At 32.5% G+C, this 21,865-nt stretch overlaps 2 protein-coding genes across 2 annotated transcripts; one reads left to right on the top strand and one right to left on the bottom strand.

Moving 5' to 3' along the window:
* Nucleotides 1-13,888: 13,888 nt before the first annotated feature.
* Nucleotides 13,889-14,760, top strand: LOC131630385 (uncharacterized). The gene is made up of 2 exons (XM_058901170.1): nucleotides 13,889-14,595; nucleotides 14,733-14,760. Exons 1-2 carry the CDS (start codon nucleotides 13,889-13,891, stop codon nucleotides 14,758-14,760), a joined length of 735 nt encoding a protein of 244 aa, XP_058757153.1.
* Nucleotides 14,761-15,474: 714 nt separating this feature from the next.
* LOC131630390 (probable RNA-binding protein ARP1) lies at nucleotides 15,475-16,938 on the bottom strand. Its single transcript, XM_058901175.1, has 6 exons — nucleotides 16,574-16,938; nucleotides 16,359-16,485; nucleotides 16,158-16,272; nucleotides 15,993-16,038; nucleotides 15,770-15,914; nucleotides 15,475-15,680 (listed from the first exon to the last, which is right to left on the bottom strand). The coding sequence occupies exons 1-6, from the start codon at nucleotides 16,742-16,744 to the stop codon at nucleotides 15,610-15,612; spliced, it is 675 nt and encodes a 224-aa protein (XP_058757158.1). The 5' UTR covers nucleotides 16,745-16,938; the 3' UTR covers nucleotides 15,475-15,609.
* Nucleotides 16,939-21,865: the final 4,927 nt, after the last annotated feature.

Below are 21,865 nucleotides of genomic sequence, written 5' to 3'. Positions count from 1 at the left end.
ATTTGGCATTACATGCCACGATTCATACTTGCATTCTATTTCTATTTCAATTTTTCAATTTTTTTAATAATGCAGAGTTTATAACATATTAATTTTTTTAATGTATTTTTATTATTTATAGTGTATTTTTATAAACTATTTAAAATTACCATAAGTATCATTTAGAGGTGGGAGAGGTAGATAAACTATAATACGTTAGTTGAGGTAAATGAGTGTAAGATATTGGGTAAGATTAATTTATGACGTTATCCTTATTTATATTTTTGTGTTAATATAAATAAATAATTTTTAAAAAAATAACATTTAAGTTTATATTTTATTATTTTTTGCTAAATTTATTTTAATGATCTTAATAAAAATAGAATATTAAATTTATTTTAATTTTCTGGTGACGTGGTATCTTTGAGAGAATTGGGTTGAGAAATTTAATCTTTTGAGTGAATTGGGTTGAGAAATCTTTAAGAGAATTGGGTTGGGTTTCCCACACCAAAGTAATTACTTGAAGAAGTGGAAGAGGTTTGACATATGTGAATAACCTACAGAACAAACCCATTAAATGTGAGTCTCAATAGTAATATGTTTCACATGATTTCTTTGACATGTGACCTAGGTTTCTAAATTAGGGAGTGACGCCTCTTCTTACGATGCACAAGTGCACTCAACTATCATTGTATTTTCAAGGCAAAATTTAACCGTTGCTTTTTTGCATCATTTTTTCATTCTAAGCCATTGATTGTTCTGCCCCACTTCTCTACATAAGGGTCACTTGGCATTTCAAAACTCTTTTCACCCTTAACACAAATTGCGAATTCTCCTTCTACATAATTTAATTGTGTTCTATGAGCTTTGACAATATCCATTTCGTCAATCTTTTTCCTTTGGGTTATACATATCCTGGTCCAACATATCATTTAAGTCACCTTATTTAACTATTTTCTCTATTTTCGAATCTTTCAGGTACCATCTTTCTCTTTCATGATTACACTTTAATGCTCTCATTTCATTGTTTTAGTTATGATCGACATAGGAAACACATATGCAAATGTAATAAATATTTCCAATATCGATAATTCTGTGGAACACGAGACTCCAAACACAAGGAGGGGTTTGAATTGTGTTAGGTTAAAATATCCATTTTCAAAATAAAATCCTTTACAAAAAAATGAAATTTAAAAACCTTTTATAAAATAGACAGAGTAAAAGGCAGTGGAAATAAGAAAAAGGTTTTGCAGCGGAAATAAATGACTAAAAAATAAAGAGTTAAGGAATGAAAAAAATACACCAGAGATTTATAGAGGTTCGGTCTTAATAAAGTGACTTAGTCCTCTCGTACAAAATTCTTCTTGAAAGTTTCCACTATCTCGAAAGCTTTTAATATGATGTGTCCACAAACATTCTTTTACAAAGATTAAAGTTTTTCAATGGTAACTTTCAAGCAAACAACAAAGTTTCAAGTATGGAGACATCTACAACTAATGAGATCTTTTAGCACAAGCTAAACTCACAAACTAAGACAGAGCTTTAAACAGATGACTAAGCTCACGAATCTACTGAGAGTTTTAACTACAGAGATTTCCCCAACCCATTAAAGGTTTTACTTGGTTTACCTCAACAACCATAAGAGATTTTTAATGGTTTCACAACAAAGCAATACCTTCCTATAATTTACATGTTGTTCCCTCCGTCGAAGGAATCTGGTACATCTAGTATCCCACATGGTTGATTTGAGGATTCGTTGATTGTTAGGAGGATCTTGCCTTCACTTGGATTCAAATCTTGCATACCTAACCCTAACTTCTTGAAGATTTTGAGATGTATGTGGTCGCATGAGCTTCTGTCATCAAAGAGGATCATCCCCACAAATGAATGCCTATGGTGGCAGGTACAACCAACAAAAGTTTTGCGTTAGGAGTTTCTTCCACCTTCTTGTGGTCTCAAAACCCTGACATTGGTTTATCTTTCAGTCGTTTCTCAGTTTGCATACTGCTTTGTGACAAAGGCTCTTTCTCATCGGGTATACTTTGGTCGACCGAATCAACGACGAAGATCGAAGATGATTCGACATTAGAAGGACAAAAAGTGCTCTAGGAAGTAAGATCGAGATTTGCTTTCTTCATCTTAGCGTGACTGTCACATCAATCGTGACTTGAATCATATGAATCTGATTGTGAAACTTCGCAAAATAATGAGTCGATTTCCACAGACGAAACACTGTTCTAGATCAAAACTAGAGATGGTTTGTGAAATGATAATGTGGTGCTTCACTATGCTGGACTTGAGCTTCTAATGCAGTGAAGAGGGGGCATACCTACAAGGTTAACACTCAAACGTACAAGTCAGTGAGAGAATAATGAGAAATGTGTGACTGAGGATCTGAATCGTACATTTTTCTTCACGTAGGATCCTTTATGTACGAGAGTTTGTTAGAGTGTTCTAATCTGAAATACATATGAACTTTCTCTCATTGAACCTTTAATCGGCTCTATACAATTACTTTTTAAAATAAAAGGAAAATGAGGAGTTACTTTTAAAAAAAGTGACATTAATGATTATTCTATAAAATCTCATTAGAATTTAAATTTTATTTTTTTAAATTACAAAATCAAACTCTTATCAATTGAGCTGACACCTTTTAAGAAAAAAAGTAGTTTTATTATTCTATTCAAATAAAATAATTTAAAAAAATAGAAATGGACAAAAAAACTCTATTAAAACATTGCAATTGCCTAGAGTTTCGTGTTACTTATCAAAACACACTATATAAGACTTTGTTTGAGATTATAAAGAAACATGGAAAATTTGAAAATGATGGTTAAATAATCTATAGGGTATTTAACTTATATAATTTTAACAAGTTATATTTTATGTTTTTTTTTTTTTCTATACGTAAGTCCTTTATGTTAACTTGCGCTGTTGATATTTATTTTATTTTATTTTGTTCTACTAATTTTATTTTAACTTCTAAAATTCATATTAAGTCCGTTTTTTTTTCAAAAATTATGAAACAAATTTTAAAAAAAATTTCTTCTCATTTTACACTTCGTGTAATTTTATGAGAATTTTATTTTTCAGTTTTACTGTTTTTCTTTGATTTCTTTTTTTGCGTACATTTTAATTAGTTTAAAAATACTTTTATGCATTAAAAAATTCTGAAAAATTTATTATATAATTCAATGATGGTCTCTGACCTATGTTAAGTGACATATCAGTACTATTAGCGTCATTTCATCTTTTTTGGAAAGAAGTTTGAGAAAAAATATCAATGGTGTAAACGTTAGTTAACATAAAAGATTCACATGTAAGAAAAAAATATAAAAGACTAATTGTTACAATTAAATAACTTAGAGGATTCTTGAGGTAATTTAGCCTAAATAAAAATAAATTTTAGTATTATAAAAAGAAGAAAAATAATTGGACTTTATCTTTACAACCTATATTCAAATTCATATAGAAAATAACTAATAAGCATTCTTAGTCATTACATCAAGTTTAGGAGAATTCTACCTGGCATTCCACTTTAGTTCTTCACCCCCACATTTTTCAATTATGACAAGATTACCTTATTATTATTTACCCATTCAAAATTTAAGAATAAAAAAAACTCACTCAAAGAACCAATAAAAAAAAAACTAGGTAGACTGATCCAGTGGCAAAAATTCTAATTTTATTAGATTTTTTTAAAAATCAGTATAAGTTTTTACAAGATTTTTTTTATAAAAAAAGCTAACATTTTTAAAAATCTGGTATATCGGATTTTTTGCCTTCCCCTGAAAAAATTAGTAGTTCAATTCAACATGTTCTCCTTATACGCGCATGAGGTGGACGGTTCTTCTGTAGATTTTGCTCAATTTCACGATTGTCGTTGTATGTTTTAATTACATGTTTTATTTGAACTTTTGAAATTTTAATCGAGTTATGGTATCTATGACTAATTCATTCGTAATATGTTTTAATTGACACATATTTCTCTCCTAGACTTAAGTGTTAGCATGGACACACTCTATGGTAAAGAACATGGCATTATTGTTGTTACTGTTCTTTCTGATACAACAAATGGGCAAAGAGGGGGAAAAGAAAAATTAATTATGAGTTGTGGGAGGAGAGGAAACTTCAAGAACCTAAATTTCTTTTAGGATAATTGTATTAGAGGAGTTAAATGTCCATTTAAGTTGAGATATGTACCAAGCGGTAGCGGTTGGAAGATAACGATTAGATATGGTATTCACAATCACCATCTAGCTAAGGATTTAGTGGTTTATGACATATTAGATCATTTGAAACCCAATGAATGATTATTTGTGAATGAAATGACAAAATACCGCATGGGACTGAAGTACATAATGGCTGCTTTGAAAGATAAAGATCCTGATAACTCGACAATTACAACACATATGTATAAGGATAAATCTACACATCGGTCTACCATCAGACGTCCATTCACGAAAATGCAACATCTAGTGAAACTAATTCATGATGAGAAATACATGTGTTGGACCAGAAACAAGGAGGAATTATATGTTATTGTCGATATATTATGGACACGTCCTAATTCTGAGAAGTTGTTGAACATGTTTCTGTAAGAACAAGATTTGGTTCTGTATCTGGCCTTTAGTTTTGATGATAACATCACATTGTTTCTTAGAGAATGATTTTTTACCCTAATGGTTTTTGTTTAGTGTGTAGCTTTTTCTTACAGGTTCTAAATCTAATAGAATGACGTGTGACGTCATCAGTTTTTGGAATCAACACACTTTGACTCTGAAGAGATAACAAAGTTAGATTTACAAAGAAAAGTCAAGTTTTGGAATGCTCTTTGACAATACTTCTGAACGAATACTCATCAAATGTCTTCTGATTCTGACTCTGATAATGGAGTTTTTGAAGATTTTCAACCTCTAACATTTGGCGCAAGTTCTAAAGACCAAGTTCTGAAGACTCTGAAGACAAGGTTCTAGAGAACAAGTTCTAAAGATTATGAAGACAAGGTTCTAAAAAATATCTTCTAGATTTTGATCCCTCTAAACATGCTTCATCAACAGACATTCTGAAGCCTCTAAAGATTAGAAGATAAGATCAAAAAGGTTTTACGTGAGTGAATAGTACATGGCACAAGATCAAATATGCCTTCCTCTACACTGATTTTGTGGCGCAAGGATAGTAGTATGGTACAATTTTGCCTACCACTCTCACTAACCGTTATGCAAGAATACAAATGGAATTCTGGAATTCCCATTCCATCCTCCAAAGGATCTTTCTATGCCTATATAAAGAAGACTTGGAAGAATGGAAAACATGAATTTTTTACAAGAAATTTTGATAGGAATCTCACGCGAACTTTTGCACAACAATCTTAATATTTCATCTTTGTGAGAAAAGGTGTAAAGCAAGGAACTTTTGTTCATATGCTTGCTCTTAAAAATTTTATGTTATTCATTGTATTTCATTTGTATAATTTGCTTATTAAGAAGCATCTTTGTAAACACATCTTTGTATTTCAACTTGTGAGTTAATTTTGTTCCTTGAGAGACTAGGGTATATTCAAGTTTCTCAAGAAGACATTCACAATAGGTCTTTGTATGTAATCGGTTTAGTTATACTGGATTAAGTCCTTGTGAGAAGGAAATATCATCTTGGCGGGTGGACTGGAGGTAGCTTCGTTAACAGCGAACCAAGACAAAAAAATATTGTGTCCATTATTTTTATTCTAAGTTCTTTGTTTGTTTGTCTTGGTTGAGAAAAAGTCTTTATTTTTGAAACCTAATTCAAACCCCCATTTCTTGTGTTTCTTTTACCTTTAATTGGCATCGGAGCTCCAGTTCTGGTACTGGTTGTTATAAAAAGCTTCACCATGTCAGATAAAGATTCATAAATTCTTTGAAACACAATGACAGAAAATGTCCCTCCACCAGTTGTACCTGCTGTTAGTGAAAGAGATTACTATAGTGTCAAACCTGTAGTTTTTGATGGAGAAAAGTTTAATTACTGGAAAGATAGAATAAAAAGTTTATTTCTTGGCCATGATGTAGATCTATGGGATATGGTAGTGGATGGCTACGTTCATCCTGTTGATGCTAGTAGTAACAAGATAAAGATTACAAGAATAATCACAAATCTAAAACCATTTTGTTGAATGCTACTTCATACACTGAGTATGAAAAGATTACGAACAAAGATACAACTAAGACAATATTTGACTAATTAATAATGACTTATGAAGGAAATGCTCAAGTGAAAGAAACCAAGGCGTTTGCCTTAATACAGAAGTATGAAGCCTTCAAAATGGAGGACGATGAAATTTTTGAGAACATGTTTTCAAGGTTTGAGACTCTAGTTGTTGGACTGAAGGTTCTGATTAAAGGTTAAGCTACTGTAGATCATGTTAAGAAGATTATCAGAAGTCTTCCCAAGAAATGGAGACCTGTGGTAAGTGCACTAAAATTGTCTAAGGATCTGAACAACATTACTCTTAGAGAATTTGTTAGTTCTTTGAGAAGTCATGAGATAGAGCTTGAAGAAGATGAGCCTCAAAGAAAAGGAAAATTGGTGGCTCTGAAATCTATGAGACAGTCTAAAAAGACTAAAGCCTTTCAAGATTAAGAGGAAGAAGAATCTGAAGAAGATTTTGAAGAAGAAAATGAGTTGTCTCTTCTCTATAGAAGGGTTAATCAACTTTGGAAGAAAAGAAAAAAGTTTAGAGGATCAAGAAGGACAGGTGGTCGCTTTGAATCTAGTTCTGGACAAAAGAAGTCTGGTGCTAGCAAAGATATCACGTTCTTTGAATGCAAGGAGCCAGGTCACTATAAGAATGAATGTCCTAAGCCCAGAAAGGTCAAGCCCAAGAAGAAAGTCTTCAGAGGGAAGAAGAAAGGGTTGATGACTATCAGGGATGATTCTGATTCTTCAAAAGACGACTTTGAGAAAGAGCAAGCAAATGTGGCACTAATGGAAAACATAAAGGCATCTGATGAAAAGTTTGCATCAGAATCAGAATCTGAGTCAGACTCTGAAGAAATATTTTCCGACCTATCTCGTTCTAAATTAGAATTATGCTTATCTAAAATTCCTTTGGAAAGTATCAAAAGTTTCATAACAAATAAAAGGATATGAAACAAGTCCACGTACTTGAAGCACATAGTAAGCTTAAGAAACTATTCTCCATTTTAAATGAAGAAAATTTCATTCTTAAGAATGACAACTCTACCCTTAAAAGGAGAGTTCAAAACTTGAGGAAGAAATTCTTTCAGAAGCTTCGGTGAATTAGGATAATATCATAAAGAAGTATGACAAATCTTTTTAGACATTTTCTGACTAAAAATATAGATAAAAGCAAAATGGCTTCAATGATCTATGGAGTTAGTAGAAACTGAATAAGAGGTCTTGGTTATGTGCCTAAAGAAAAACCTATTTCAAAACCTTAAGCAAAACCAAAAGCTCTTAATACCCGTTTTCATTATTCATATAGGCTTGATTATTCTGCACCTAAGCCCAAGTTTGTTAAGAAATCTGGGAATACAAATAAGAAAGGAACCAAAAAGATATGGGTACTTAAGGACAAGATAATCTATGTTGCAGACATCCTTAGCAGCTCAGTTAAAACGCCAGTCATGATACCTGGACTCTTGATGCTCATGACACATGACGAGAATAAGGCATATGTTCCAATGCCTAGCGGCTTTGTAGGTTTTAGAGGTGATCAGAAAGGGAAGATCACAGGCTCCGTAACAGTTGGTAACAATTCTCTCCCTTCTATTACAAATGTTTTACTTGTCGATGGATTACAATATAATCTATTGTCCATAAGTCAATTAAGTGACAATGTTAATGATATAATCTTTGATCAAAAGTCCTATAAACCTGTTAGTCAGAAAGATGCCTCTATTTTGTTCAATGGAAATAGGAGGAACAACATTTACAAAATCATACTTTCTGATTTGAATTAAAGATCAAAATATTAAATGTCTCATGTATGTTAATAAAGAGCAATGGATCTAGCATAGGCGATTGAGCCCCGCTAGCATAAGAAGAATTTCTCAACTAAATAAGCTTGATTTAGTCAGAGGTCTTCCAAATCTGAAGTTCTCTTCAGATGTTCTTTGTGAAACACGTCAGAAAAGCAAGTTTCCAAAGACTTCTTTAAAAGCAAAAAATGTTGTTTCTACCTCCGGATATTTGGAAATCTTGCACATTGACCTCTTTGGACCAGTGAGAGTTGCTTCTGTCAGTGGCAAGAAGTATGGTTTAGTTATTATTTATGACTATAACGTGGGTTAAGTTCTTAAGACACAAGAAGTATGGTTAAGTTCTTAAATTAATTTTCTAATTCCTATTTTTATATTTCTCTGTGTAATGTGCTACTTGATATTGTCATTAATATAATCAAGAAGCTCATACCTTCTATTGTCGGTCCTAGTCAAAGTTCCTTTGTCCCCCAATACATTTATAGATGGCCATACTATCTTGACCTTTAAAATTTTCAATTATATCAATAAGAAAAAAATTTGGTTTATTGCACATGGCTAAAGCGTATGAGATATTTGAATGGAGTTTTATTCAAAATACTCACATCTCTTTGAGTTTTCCAAACAACTTAATTAATAATTAATATCATTCTTAAATCAATCTCAAGGGTTGGCCTAATTAATTATGGCAAAACGAGTCGTTCGCCCCACTCCGCCATGTCTTAAATCCGCCAAACAAAACCGGAGCGAATAAGTCTATCAAATAGAAATGAATATAATAATTTAGCCCGTTTTTTTAATAAATTAATAATTTTTTTTACCTTTGAATTAAATTTTTTTACTTATTTCTTAGAACAATTTTTTATAAAATATTTTTTAACAAATTTTATTTTAAAAAATATTGCATATATTTACAAATAGATATATGAAATAAAACTATCAAACATTATAATTACTAGAATTAACTGAAAAAATGGCGGGCTTAAAACGAGACGAGCTAAACGAATAGGTGGGTCGGACTTTAACGGACGGCGGATTTTGGCGGAACGAGCTTTGACGGACGGGTTTGGTGGGCGGCAGATCCAAAAGCCCAACTCAATCCACCATTTTTTGGCGGGTGCGCGAACCGGCCTTGCGAGCCAAGACCCATTTTGCCACCCAATACCTATTGTTGAAGGCTTAGGCCTCTTGAGTGTACTATTTTCAAGATCTTAAGTTCAAATCTTGTTAGATGTTAATAATTATTGTGTTGGGGTACTCCATATAAAACTTTGTTCTGACATTAAACATGGTTCTTATTGGTGGACAATGAGATTAATTCTCTTGTATTAGTCGGTTGCAAGATTCTAAAAAAAAATTCTCTCTCATAACTCTTCTTTTATGCTTGTTCTTTGAATATGAGGAACTGGGAGGTGGCAATGCAAATTATTCTAACTTTAGTAGTTTCATCCCTTAGATCAATTTGATAGTTCTTCTCCTATTATATAGGAATTTTGTTTGGTTCTAACCTAATGGAGAGCCAACTAGTAGGTTGAATATGATTCTTGTTACTGATGGTTGATTGGATTTGTGAGGTGTTGTTTCTCAATAGGAATATCCTAGGTATGTTTCCGACCACTATCCATTAATCCTTAGCTATTCCCATCAGTTATGGGGTCACAAGCCTTTTTTATTCAATAATCACCGGCTTGATCATTGTGATTTTGCTGAGGTAGTATTTCCTAGCTAGAATGACTTTATTTCCTCTAGTTGGAAAGATTTTATTTTGAATAAGAAGCTTAAATCTCTCAAATTTTCTCTAAAATTCTAGAATAAAAACGTGCTTGGAAAATTTGACTCCAAGATCAACTCCATGAGAGAGGTAGTGATATTTCCGGATTCTCACATTGATCTAAGTGCTCGTTCGGTAGAGGAGGTGTTGGCTAGGTTGAGGGCCATTATGGATCTTTGTTCCTTGTTAAGAAACAAAGATTGTCAATATTGTTTAAAGGAGTAATTCCAAGTAGCTTAAGAATGGAGGTTCTAACACGAGTTTCTTTCGTTATTGTATGAAGAGAAGAAATAGAAGAAATGTGATACTAGCTTTTAAGGGGGGTGATGGTTGGGTAGAAGAGGATTTAGAAATCTGTCATGAGGTGGTCATTTTCTTCTCTAGTCACTATAAGGAACCTCTTGCTGATCGTCCTCAATTGGACATGGTAACTTTATGTACTTTATTTGAGGAGGATAGTTCTACTCTAACTACCCATTTTTTGCTCTCTAAGATAGATCAGACAATTTCCCATTGTGATGGTAATAAGATACTTGATTCAGATGGTTCTAACTTCTCTTTTTAAGTAGGTTTTGGCATCTTTTTAGAGTCGAATTAATATTGTCTTAAATCAATAAAGAGTCTCTGACAACAGTGCCAATTTGATTCGTTGTTGCACACGGGTAAAAAACAAGTAATAAAACATAGTATATGAAATTGACACTCAAGTTGTATCACAGGGACTTTAAGTTAGATTAACCAACCGAACTAGAAGATTAACGCATTCATCATATCTGTTTTCAATTTATTTACTTAGGATTCAAGAATCTGAAAGCTTAAACCCCCATTCATTTCATTTGGTTGGTTAATCTAACTTAGAGTCCTTGCGATATGAATCGAGTGTCGTTTCCATATACTACATTTTATTACTCGTGTGGAATATTTTTAAATAGTTTTATTGTTTCACAACACTATCCCATAGTTTCTCCTCCTATTTTTTTTACCTTGATCCCTAAAGTCGAATCCCCTTCCCAATTGGGTGATTTTCAACTTATTTATTTGATAGGATCTCTCTATAAGATTTATAACAAAGTGTTGATAATTAAGATTTATGAGGTTATGGACACCCTCATTTTCTCTAATCAACTGACCTTTCTTAAAGGTAGGCTTTTAATGGATCTGGAAAAGAAAACCTGAAAACCTTGCCTAATTTTAAGGTGTGTTTTGAAAACGTGTACGATTCAGCTAGGTGGAGCTTTACAGATCATATGCTCATTAGATTTGGTTTTAATACTAAGTGGAGATCTTGAATATATGCTTTTGTGTTTTATGGTAATCATGTGGTGTTTATAAATGTTTGTGTGACCCAAAAAATCAGTATCTAAAGGGGTTTAAAGTAAGGCGGCCCCTTGGCACGGCTCCTATTCTTGCTTGTAGCTGAAGGCCTTAGTGGTTTGTTTACCAGGGTTGTGGACCTCGATCTTTTCTCTGAGTTAAGAGTCATCCTTTTGCATTTATGAATCTCCCATAAGTAGTATATGGACGATACGATTATCCTAATGGGTGCTTTTCTAGATAACTTGTGATCTATTATGCCCATTCATATGGATTTTGAACTGGTTTTAGGTGTTCGTGTTAATTTTTTAAATAACGATTTCATAAGGATTAATATGGATCCTAGTTTTTTGGATTTATGTGGTGACTTTCTCCATTGTAAGCAAGAGACCTCTTCCTTCAAGTACATATGGCGACTGGTAAGGGCTAACCCCTCGATTGGAGTCTATGTGAGAACCACTAGTTAACATGATTTCTATTCGGTTGAAATTGTGAAGACATCACTATGTTAGCCTATGAGGGTGCATGATCTTACTTAACTCTGTTTTGGATGTTATCATTATATTCACCTTGTCTTTTCTTAAAATGTGTGTCAAGGTTTAGAACAGGATTATTACGGTTCAAAGGAGGTTCCTACAGGGTATGTTCAAAGATGTTTCTAAGATCTTATATATTAAGTGGTCTGATGTCTGTAAGACAAAGAATTTTGGTGGTCTTAACGTCTAGGATCTCTATTTGGTCATTTTGACTCTATTAGATAAATGGAGTTGATGGCTTATCTTGAGTACATTTGGTCTTTGATATGATATTTTATCTACCATATATGGTGTTTGCGCTATTTCTTCCTCCTTATAGGGTAAATATGTTGGCTTTCGTTTGCTGTCTACTAGGTTAAAAGGTGTGTCCTTCCTTTATTTTAAAGTTGGCAATTCTTCTGATGAGTTTGATGATAGTCTTAGAAAGATAGCGGGATTCAACATCAATATCTCTGATAAACAAGATTGGTCTATTAGTCAGGTTGGAATCTGTGTGAATCAGGTTTTGACTTGGAATTTTAAGTGGAATGGATTTTTTTTTGTTTATCAGTACAAGATGGTCTTTAATTTGTTGTCATCTATTTGAGAGGTTATCGTCTCACATGATTTAGACAAGTGGTGGCGACATCACTCTATGGACAACATGTTATATGTAGCCTCTACTTATTCAACTCTTCTTGAGACTGACCTTCCTAGTGATTTATCTCTAAGACTGACAACTTATGTTCTTCTTCACATTTGAAGTAGTTAGGCCCTTTCTAAAAAGTTGTTTTCTCCTTCTAATATATATATATATATATATATATATATATATATATATATATATATATATATATATATATATATATAATATTTATTAAAGAGTTAAGTAATTTTTTTCTCTATAAAATTACTAAATTTTGTTTTTGGTCCCTATAAAAAAATAACATGTTTTGGTCCCTGCAAAATTATTATGCACATAGTTTTAGTCTCTGCTGCTAAACTAATGTGTATTTTTAAATAATTATTTTATACATTTTGAGAATGTTTTAAAAAATTTTCATTACTATTATCATTATCTTTTGAAATTTTAAAAATTCATATTTAAATCTTCTCATTTTAAAAAATTCTGAAGTTTAGTAAATAAATATTTTATAGTATTCTACACATGTATGAAAAAAATTATCAAAAATTTAAAAATTAAAAGGTAATTAATCAATTTTCAAAATTTTAGAAAATAGCAAGGATTAAAAATGCATGCGTAAAGTTTTTAATTGTAGAATTTTAACTAATATTAATTTAAAATGATTTACGTTAACATTGTTTTATGTCAAAATAAAAATTTAAAAACATTAGAGAGAATTGTAAGAAAAACTATACAGATATTTTAGCGGTAGTCCAACAAAGGAATTTGTTATCAATAAAGGCTTAAGACAAGGAGATCCTCTATCACCTTTTCTTTTTGTTTTAGTGGCGGAGGCTCTTGCGAGACTTGTTAGAAAATCTATTGAGATTGGTGAATTTGAGTATTTTGATATTAAAAGAAGGTGTGGGGTGGATATACTTCAATTTGTGGATGACACTTTGTTGGTTGGAAAGGGGTCTTGGAAACATGTTAAGGCCTTAAAGATTGTTTTGAGATCTTTTGAGCTTGTTTCGGGTCTCGGCATAAACTTTCATAAAAGCAAATTGATCGGTATAAATATTTCTCCTCTTTTTTTGGAAGTCGCGGCTTATTATCTTTCTTGTAAGATTGAAAATAGCAATTTTCTTTTTCTTGGAATTCCTATTGATAGCAATCCTAGGAAGGAAGCTACTTGGACACCTTTAATGGAGAAAATGAAAAAGAGATTGATGGGATGGAAGAATAGATTTCTTAATCTTGGAGGAAGGATTACTCTTTTGAAGTCAATTTTGAGCTCTCTAGCAATTTTCACTATGTCTTTCTACAAGATGCCGGCTAGAGTTGTAAAAGTGTTAACGAAGATGCAAAGCAATTTTTTATGGGGAGGAGGGGAGGAAAAACCATTGGGTTAGTTGGAAAGGAGTGACCCTTCCTCAAGCGAAAGGCGATTTAGGGATAAAAAAATATTGCCGAATTTAATTTGGCTCTTTTGAACAAGTGGAGGTGGAGGATAGTGCAAGGTCATAAGTCTTTATGGATAGATGTGTTAAAGGCCCGATATGGTGATTTGTGTATGCAAATTATTTGCAATGGAGATTCTTTCAAGCTTGCATCTTCTTCTTTTTGGTGGAGAGATATTTTAAAGGTTAATATTGTTTCTTCTAATCCTTTAAATATTGATCCCATTGTTTCGAATTGTAAATTCATGGTGGGAAATGGTTTTAATTCCCCTTTTTGGGAATCTTGTTGGTGGAATAATTGTATTTTAAGGGAGGTTTTTCCGGAACTTTTTTTGGCATCTTCTTTAAAAAAGGTTTTGGTAGCGGTTATGGGAGGGTGGTGTGATGGGAATTGGAAGTGGGGAGATCTTGGTATTTCGGTTGTTGGAAGGGAGGCGATTTTTTTTAATTCTTATTCGGTTTTGAAGGTTACTTTAGATAATTTCGGTAGCTTGAATGATTCGAAGGACTATGCGTTTTGGTTGTTGGATTTGGAGAAAGGATATACGGTTTCTTCTTGTTATTCTTTTTATGCTTCTAGGCGTATTCCTTTTGGTCCTCCGATTAAGTGTGAAGAGGCTTTCAATTTGATTTGGAAAGCGGAAGTTCCTTTCAAGATAAAAGCGTTTGGATGGAGGCTTTTTGTGAATAGGTTACCCACTAAAAATTTATTGGTGTATAGAGGTATTACTTTTACTCATGCGAATTTAAATTGTGTTTTTTGTGATTCTCACGTGGAAGAGGCGGATCATATGTTTTCTAAATGCATAGTGATAAAGTTGGTTTGGAAAGAAATTGCTTCGTGGGTGGGTTTTTCAGGTTGGACGGAGGAAGAGTGTATCCCGTTTTTTGTGGAATGGCATTCGTTGAGCCGTGTTAAAAAGATTAAAAGCGGCAAATTGGGGGTGTTTTGGTTAGCCACGACTTGGATAATATGGTTGACAAGGAATTGGAGCATTAAGTTTTTGGTTTGGAGGTGGTCTTCATATGACAATATTACTCAATTCAATTGTTGTTTTAACTATTTTTACACAAAATTATATCTCTTAGTTCTCCCTTCAATATATCTCTTGCTTAAGAAAAAAAACATTTTAGAGAGAATTGTGCAATAAATTAAGGAAGAGAAATTATAATAAAAAAACATTTTAGAGAGAATTGTGCAATAAATTAAGGAAGAGAAATTATAATATATGATCATATGTACTGGTATTAATTGTTTTTAGTAAAAATTATATATTAATTTATACTTATACATGAAAGGAAATTTAGCCTGTGAGAAAATTCTAAAATTATCCGTAGTACACAAATCCTATCGTAATAAAATTGATCCAATTTACACGTTTATTTTCCTTATTACATAGGAGTAACTTTTTCTACGATCTTTTGTACAACTTAATTATGTAGAAAGTCATAAAAGGTAGTCAATCTCGTCGACATCGTATTAATTATGATAATTAATATCAATTAATTGACATAATATACAAATCATTAACGTATCAATAAAATATATTTTCTTGGTACATATTTATAGTACTTTAAGATTGTGCAATAACATACACGGTAAGGTGAAAGATTTTCAACACGTTCTTTTATAAAATTAAAAAAAAAACACACACACAATTTGTCAATTAGAAGTTATCAATGCCTATCTTTAAAACTATAATAATAGCTAGCGTAGCAAGAAAAGATAAACAAGAATAACTACAAATGTGTAACATGCATTATAATTCACACAATAAAATTTTCAAGAAAACGAAGAAATTCTTATTTATTTCATTATCTAAAATCACATTCAATATGTTCTTGCTATCTATAGTTAGATTGCTAAATCAAATCATAAAACATTTTCTCCAAACTTTACACTTTATTAAACATTCTCATTTTCTTTTTGCTTGATTTCTTCTAGTCAATTGATGGAAACTCTTATTTAATTTGAAGATGTTTGATCTTTGGGAGATTCCACCACTCTTGTTGCAGCTACTATTTCTGTGACAGCTCCTGTTTCAATTCAATCCAATGCAAAACAAACTTATAAATCGGTTATGATTCAAGAAATTTTGTCAAAACAAAATCATAATAATACCAACCAGTGCTAGTAATAGGTCCAGGGAATTGAGTCTTTTTCACATATGATGTCGGAACTAAATGCTTATTGTGCCCATAAAATGGTTGGTAATATGGTGGATACAAAGGAACTGGAAATTGTGGTCCACCATATACATTAGGATAGTTCTACACATAGAACAAAACAATTTAGATTCATGAATCTAAAGCTGATAACAAAGAAAATGAATTACTTGTTAAACTAACCATGTCATAAATGTTGTGTGGGCGAAAATATCCAGGGTAAGAGTACCTGAAAATAAAATGATTCAACGTAATTAAATGTGTGTCAGCAGTCAGACAATTCAGACACATTGACGGCCAGACACGTTTTCAATCTGAAGTGTCTATGTATGCTATTAAATTGTGTACCTATAAACTGGATAAGGATATGCATATTGAGATAGATGTTGATTGTAATAATTATAGGAGCTTGAAAATTGTAATGGTGCATAGTTCCATGAAGGACTATTGAGATTCCGCCTTCCTAAGAAAAGGCGAAAACATAAAATTAAATTAGAATTACAACAAAACAATGATCAAGAAATTTTATAATTATAAAACAACGATCACCTGTTGATGTTGATGATGATGGATTAGATTTTGGCAATGCAAGATTACAGTTAGTTCTTCTTCCATCAATGACAGGATTAGGATTCTGGCAAGCTATTATAGCAGAATTTGGATCCTTGAAAGTAACCTAACACAATAAACAAACAAAAAAAATCACTAACAAAAGATACTAAACTGGAATTAGAATATAAAGAAAGAGATTAAGAGAAAATTACAAAGCCATATCCTTTTGATTTTCCGGTGGTTCTGTCAATGATGACAACAGCTTCAAGAATCTCACCGAACTGATCAAAATAGCTTTTCAGTGTGTCTGTTTGGGTTTTCCAAGCCAATCCCCCCACAAAAATCTTACTATGTTGTTTCGGAACAACAACGTTTGGACTCATCCTCGTACTGTTGTTGTTTTGTGAATACAATTTTCAGAAAAAAGCCCTTATTGATTATATCGAAATTCTCGGAGGAACAATGTGGTGTGTACTAGTACTAGTAGTGTGTGTGTGAAGAAAAGTTGTTGATTTTGGTAATGATTATATTTCCTCAGATTCTGCAAGAAAAGATTCCCTTCACAAGAAAAATTTATGAATGAATAGTCTCACTCATAAATGCTTGAAAACAGAAATTGCAAAGGGTTTTCGGAATTGGATCAGGCGCATTAATTACTTCATACAAGACTACGTTTTGACCGTCCGATCTGAATCCGCGATTGATGTAAGTTAGCATTAAACGGTCAAGATAGTTTATAGTGTGAAATTCCATGCTGGCGTAGTTACAGGTGATTGCGGATTAAACAGATTTTCTATAATTCCAAGAATAGAAAACATAGATTGTATTAATAAATTTGTAGACATTATAGTAATTTTTTTTACACGTGTATTCAATTATTATAGGCTAAATTTCATAGGATGGATTTTCAATTTTTTTTCAAATAATTGATTTTCGATTACTTAAAACTTATACCTAAATTAATATAGGCTAAATTTGATTGGTTTGGATACATACATAGAGAAAAATCTAAACCAATTTAATTTATTTGATTTGAATCTTAAACTTATACCTAAATTATTATAGGCTAAATTGGATTGGTTATGATTGGTTTGGATATATACTATACATAGAGAAAAATCTAAACCAAATTAATACATTTGATTTGAATCTTCGAATTTTAAAACTGAGTCATTAATTTAATTTTTAGACGTATAATAGTTAAGGTGTTGTAGTAATATATTTGTAAAGACCTATGACAAGGCGTTACGAGGTCAAGTCTCATAAGGCAATTTCCCTAAATTATGAAGTACAAATATAACCCTACTTTGTTGGCTACACCACCCCTAAATATAAAATTGGGGGTTACATGTGCATAACCTATAACCGCATCTATATGAGATATTGATCATGATTCCCTAAGAAATAGGTAGTGAACAATTTTCCCAATTAAAGTGGAACAGTTACTACATCTCGGGGATTTATAAATCCAGGCCCAAAATTCCCTATAAATACCTCAATTCTAGGGTTGAGGGTGACAACTCAGAATACATGCGAAATACTCCAAGGATACAAAGTTTATCACCTCATGTGAGTTAGCTCTCTCAGCACCTAGAATCATCTCATAACATGGTTCCTCACAAATCGTGAGCTTGCCCAAAACCACTGAAATTACTTAAAACCTTTGGCCACCCCCTACATGCATATGGAGGCCATGCATAAGTACTTTTTGACAAATACAGTGGTGCCCACCGTGGGACTGCTTAACTAACTTAGGTCACACCTTCCATTATCATCATCACTTCGACACTCATCAAAAACTTCACCCTTAGCCTTAACTGACCCCAATCATGGTTGATAAGAGGGCACAATCCCCCACATAAGAGGATACTAGAGGTAATAGTGATCCCAACACTATAATGGAGATGTGTGCTATCATGGACAAATTGTATCGTCAAAATATGAGCCTAGAGGATAATGTCCTCAACGTACAATAATTCCCAGAAGAGGCAACTCTATTTTTAGATGAAAAATGGGAAACATCTGTTCCCGAAGGCTTTAAACCTTCATCCTTGGCGGAGTTCGACGGTCATAGTGACCCTTACGAGCGTGTCGCATCCATTAATACGCATATTGTTGGAACAAAATTGGTTCTTACCATATCCCTAAGGTTTTGATGATAACAAAGTATTTAAAGAACAACTGGATAGACTAATGTGTGTTCAAGTCTACGGGTACAAAGATTAATATACTAATTAAAAGTGAGTTTTGATATTGCACTAAACATTCAAAGAGAAGCTTAAAGATGCAGATTCTAATTATCTGAGTCTTAAGAGTCAGCCTCTGAAGAAGTCATCCTCTAATGGTTCAAAACTTGAAGAACCCAGACTCCGCTCAATCAACCTCTTAAGACTCAGAGTCTGCATGATCATAAGCTAAGACCCAGACTCTGAATGATCACAACCTAAAGCCATTCAAAGCTCAAGAATGAAGGAGTTTCTGACAAGTCGTTATTGTAACACCCCTTTATAATACCCCAAATATTTAACATATAATCAGAGTAAATAAGTATGCATATAAACAAAGGGCGTCACATCGATGTTTCCAAAAACTAAAAGCTTTCAAAAACCAACATCATTCATCATCAAATATACAATTACACCTGGTCATCAAGGTAACACCTTTCACTTGTCATAATTCATCGAGAATATGCATTCACAGAGGAAATAATAAATACTCATGTATTTCATAAATGATCATGTCCCATACCATAATCATATCTCAATAATAATCCACAAGATAATATAACGTCACATCCAAGATATTCGGCAGTATGGCCTCTCAACAACAAATAACAAAACATACATGTTCACAAGATAATATCATAATACATATCCAAAACAAATCATGACTTCAATACTACTAATCCCAACCTAGTGTTACATGACCAGAGCATTGACTCACTACCTAATCACACAACCAACAAACTCAATCGCTCTCTGGTTAAACCTCGCACAAGCTACTAAGCGTTTGAACCTGCACGTTACCAACAAAGGGTAACATTCAAACAGAAGGGTGAGAATTCAAATCATTATGAAGAAAGTATAATAAAGTACAATGATTTAATTAACAATCATAGGAATTCATCACACTTCGCATAATTATGTAAATAGCATTATCCAATATATTTCACATGTTCAAGTATGCCACAAACTCAATGGTTTAATATTCAAAAGAATCCAATGCTATTATTCCAAATATGCACATAAACCATCATTATCAGATAATCACATTTATCACCAAATCATGTATCAACATCACCAAATTCAATTATCACATCTCATACACACATAACAATCACATAATTGCATATATTCAAACATCACATAACACCAATGTGACTCAATGCAAGACATGTGACTCTATGCATGTGGTACCAAATGTGAACTCAATTTTTCACCGCTTTCCGATTCAATATCTAGAATCCAAGCCACGCTTCCGATTCGGACAAGATCAAAGCCCACCAAACATAAACATGTAGCTTACCGCTTCTATATCCATCTATGGATCAAGCCATTGCTTCTATTTCAAAGCAAACCACCCCTATCTCAAGGCAAACTATGCTATAAATGTATGTACAATCATCACCAACACATATGCAATTAAGATCATCTCTACCATCTTAACATTATGCATATCACGATAATTCAACTCTATGGATTATCCACCATTTGTACATATACACATTCATAACAAATATACTATTCACATATATAGGCCAATTATCAAATACGAACATAAATTCCAATTAACACTAGTATCATACTATCTCATGTTAATCCGCGATTGTCAAAATATAAATGAATACACGCTTTCACAAACATCATCTAATCACTAGGATTCACGCCATACGACTACCCATAGAGAACACTCTCAAAACAACATAATTGGCATAGCAATATTTTATTCTCAATATAAATATTCAAGCCAAAATACAAATTCGGTCCATTTCACAAAATACCGCAATTTACCGATAAACCGAATAATCGATCCAAGTCCGAACATAATCCAATCAAATCGGCTCAATGCAATTAATACAACTATTAATCATCAATTAATATCACCTACTGCCGACAAAACTATTTTTATTGAAAAGAATGTCACGCTAGCTTTCTAACGCTTTGAACGGTACTCAAAACGGATTCACAATTTGAACGTTATGAATTTGTAAAGTTTTAACGAGAATGTAAACACCGACATCATAAACTGACAACTCTAAACATGTCAGAGTTACGCAAAATAATTAAAAGTATGATCCTTAATAACTCAAAACAACTCTGAAAACCCTATTAACAACTCTAACGGGATTGAAAATAACTTAAATTGACCAAATAATCTAAATATTCATCTCTAACTCGAAATTCTTAAAAAAATCTTATACTAATACTATTTAATTATAATAATAATATTATTATTATTATTATTATAAACTAAACATATAACTTTATCACAAGAACAAGACAAGGATTAGAAACAATTTTCAAAACAACATTGATAAATTTTGTAGGTACTAGACATATGATTTTTGGATCATTCATGTTAGTAAGATAATTCTAGAAAGCCTTTACTACTTTTTGGTTAATAAATTTTTGGGTTAAATATGTTTGTGGTCCTTATAAATATATCAATTTTCGCTTTTAGTCCCTCTAAAATTTTTCTTCAAACAATGGTCCTTATAAAGTTTTCCATCCCCAATTTTGGTCCCTGCCGTCAACTTTCTTTAACGGAAGATGACGTGGCACACCACGTGGAAGGCAGATTGCCAACAATCTGAAAACACTTGAAATTGCGGGGGTTTTAAACCTCCTCTAAAGAAACCCAGAAAAAAAGAAAAATATTGGTTTTGAACTTTTGTCAAACACCTTGCGAGCAAGTTTTGCAACAGCCATCAATTCACACGCAATGTAACTTGTGCTTGGATTATTAATTTTTCCATAGGACTCCATTGAGATTTAAGATTCAAAACCAAGGTTGCAGTAAGATAAATTGTGCTCTCTGGCTTTGGGGTTTCAGTGGATAAATTGGCCACCTGAAGCATTAGGATCCCACTTTTACAATGGAAAGTAACTGCTATACAAACATTTGTATGTTAAATTGAACCGATTTGTTCATTCTTGTTAACTGTATCAGATTTGCTAATGTAAAACTTTATCCTTATTAAATTGTGTTTGACAATGCTGTTTTCAGCTCAAAACTGAAATCTAAAAATGAGTTGATACATGCCTTTGGATCAACGAAATGGTGGAAGAGTATTTGATTGTGTGAATGTAGAATTCTCGGACTGCCTAGAATCCACATCAATATGTTTTTCATGAAAATATAAATATCTTCTAAGTTTTGTTTTTAGTTATGAGATCATATCTAACTTTTACGATTTCATTCAACAAGTTATCTTGCTTGGCTTTCATTGTGACCCTTCTAACTCCGACATGGATTTCTCATATTCCATTCTCTAAAGTACTTAT

Source organism: Vicia villosa, unplaced genomic scaffold (genome assembly GCF_029867415.1).
Source record: "Vicia villosa cultivar HV-30 ecotype Madison, WI unplaced genomic scaffold, Vvil1.0 ctg.000677F_1_1, whole genome shotgun sequence".
NCBI lineage: Eukaryota > Viridiplantae > Streptophyta > Magnoliopsida > Fabales > Fabaceae > Vicia > Vicia villosa.
The sequence above is the reverse complement of the archived record's forward strand: the minus strand, read 5'-3'. Positions and strand labels throughout refer to the sequence as shown.

Coding starts and splice junctions, on each gene's coding strand:
- LOC131630385 (XM_058901170.1), top strand. CDS start 13,889: ATGGTGGGAAATGGTTTTAATTCCCCTTTTTGGGAATCTTGTTGGTGG. Junction 14,596..14,732: donor GGCAAATTGGGGGTGTTTTG/GTTAGCCACGAC, acceptor TATATCTCTTAG/TTCTCCCTTCAATATATCTC.
- LOC131630390 (XM_058901175.1), bottom strand. CDS start 16,744: ATGAGTCCAAACGTTGTTGTTCCGAAACAACATAGTAAGATTTTTGTG. Junction 16,273..16,358: donor ATCATCATCAACATCAACAG/GTGATCGTTGTT, acceptor GCCTTTTCTTAG/GAAGGCGGAATCTCAATAGT. Junction 16,039..16,157: donor TATCCTTATCCAGTTTATAG/GTACACAATTTA, acceptor TTTTATTTTCAG/GTACTCTTACCCTGGATATT.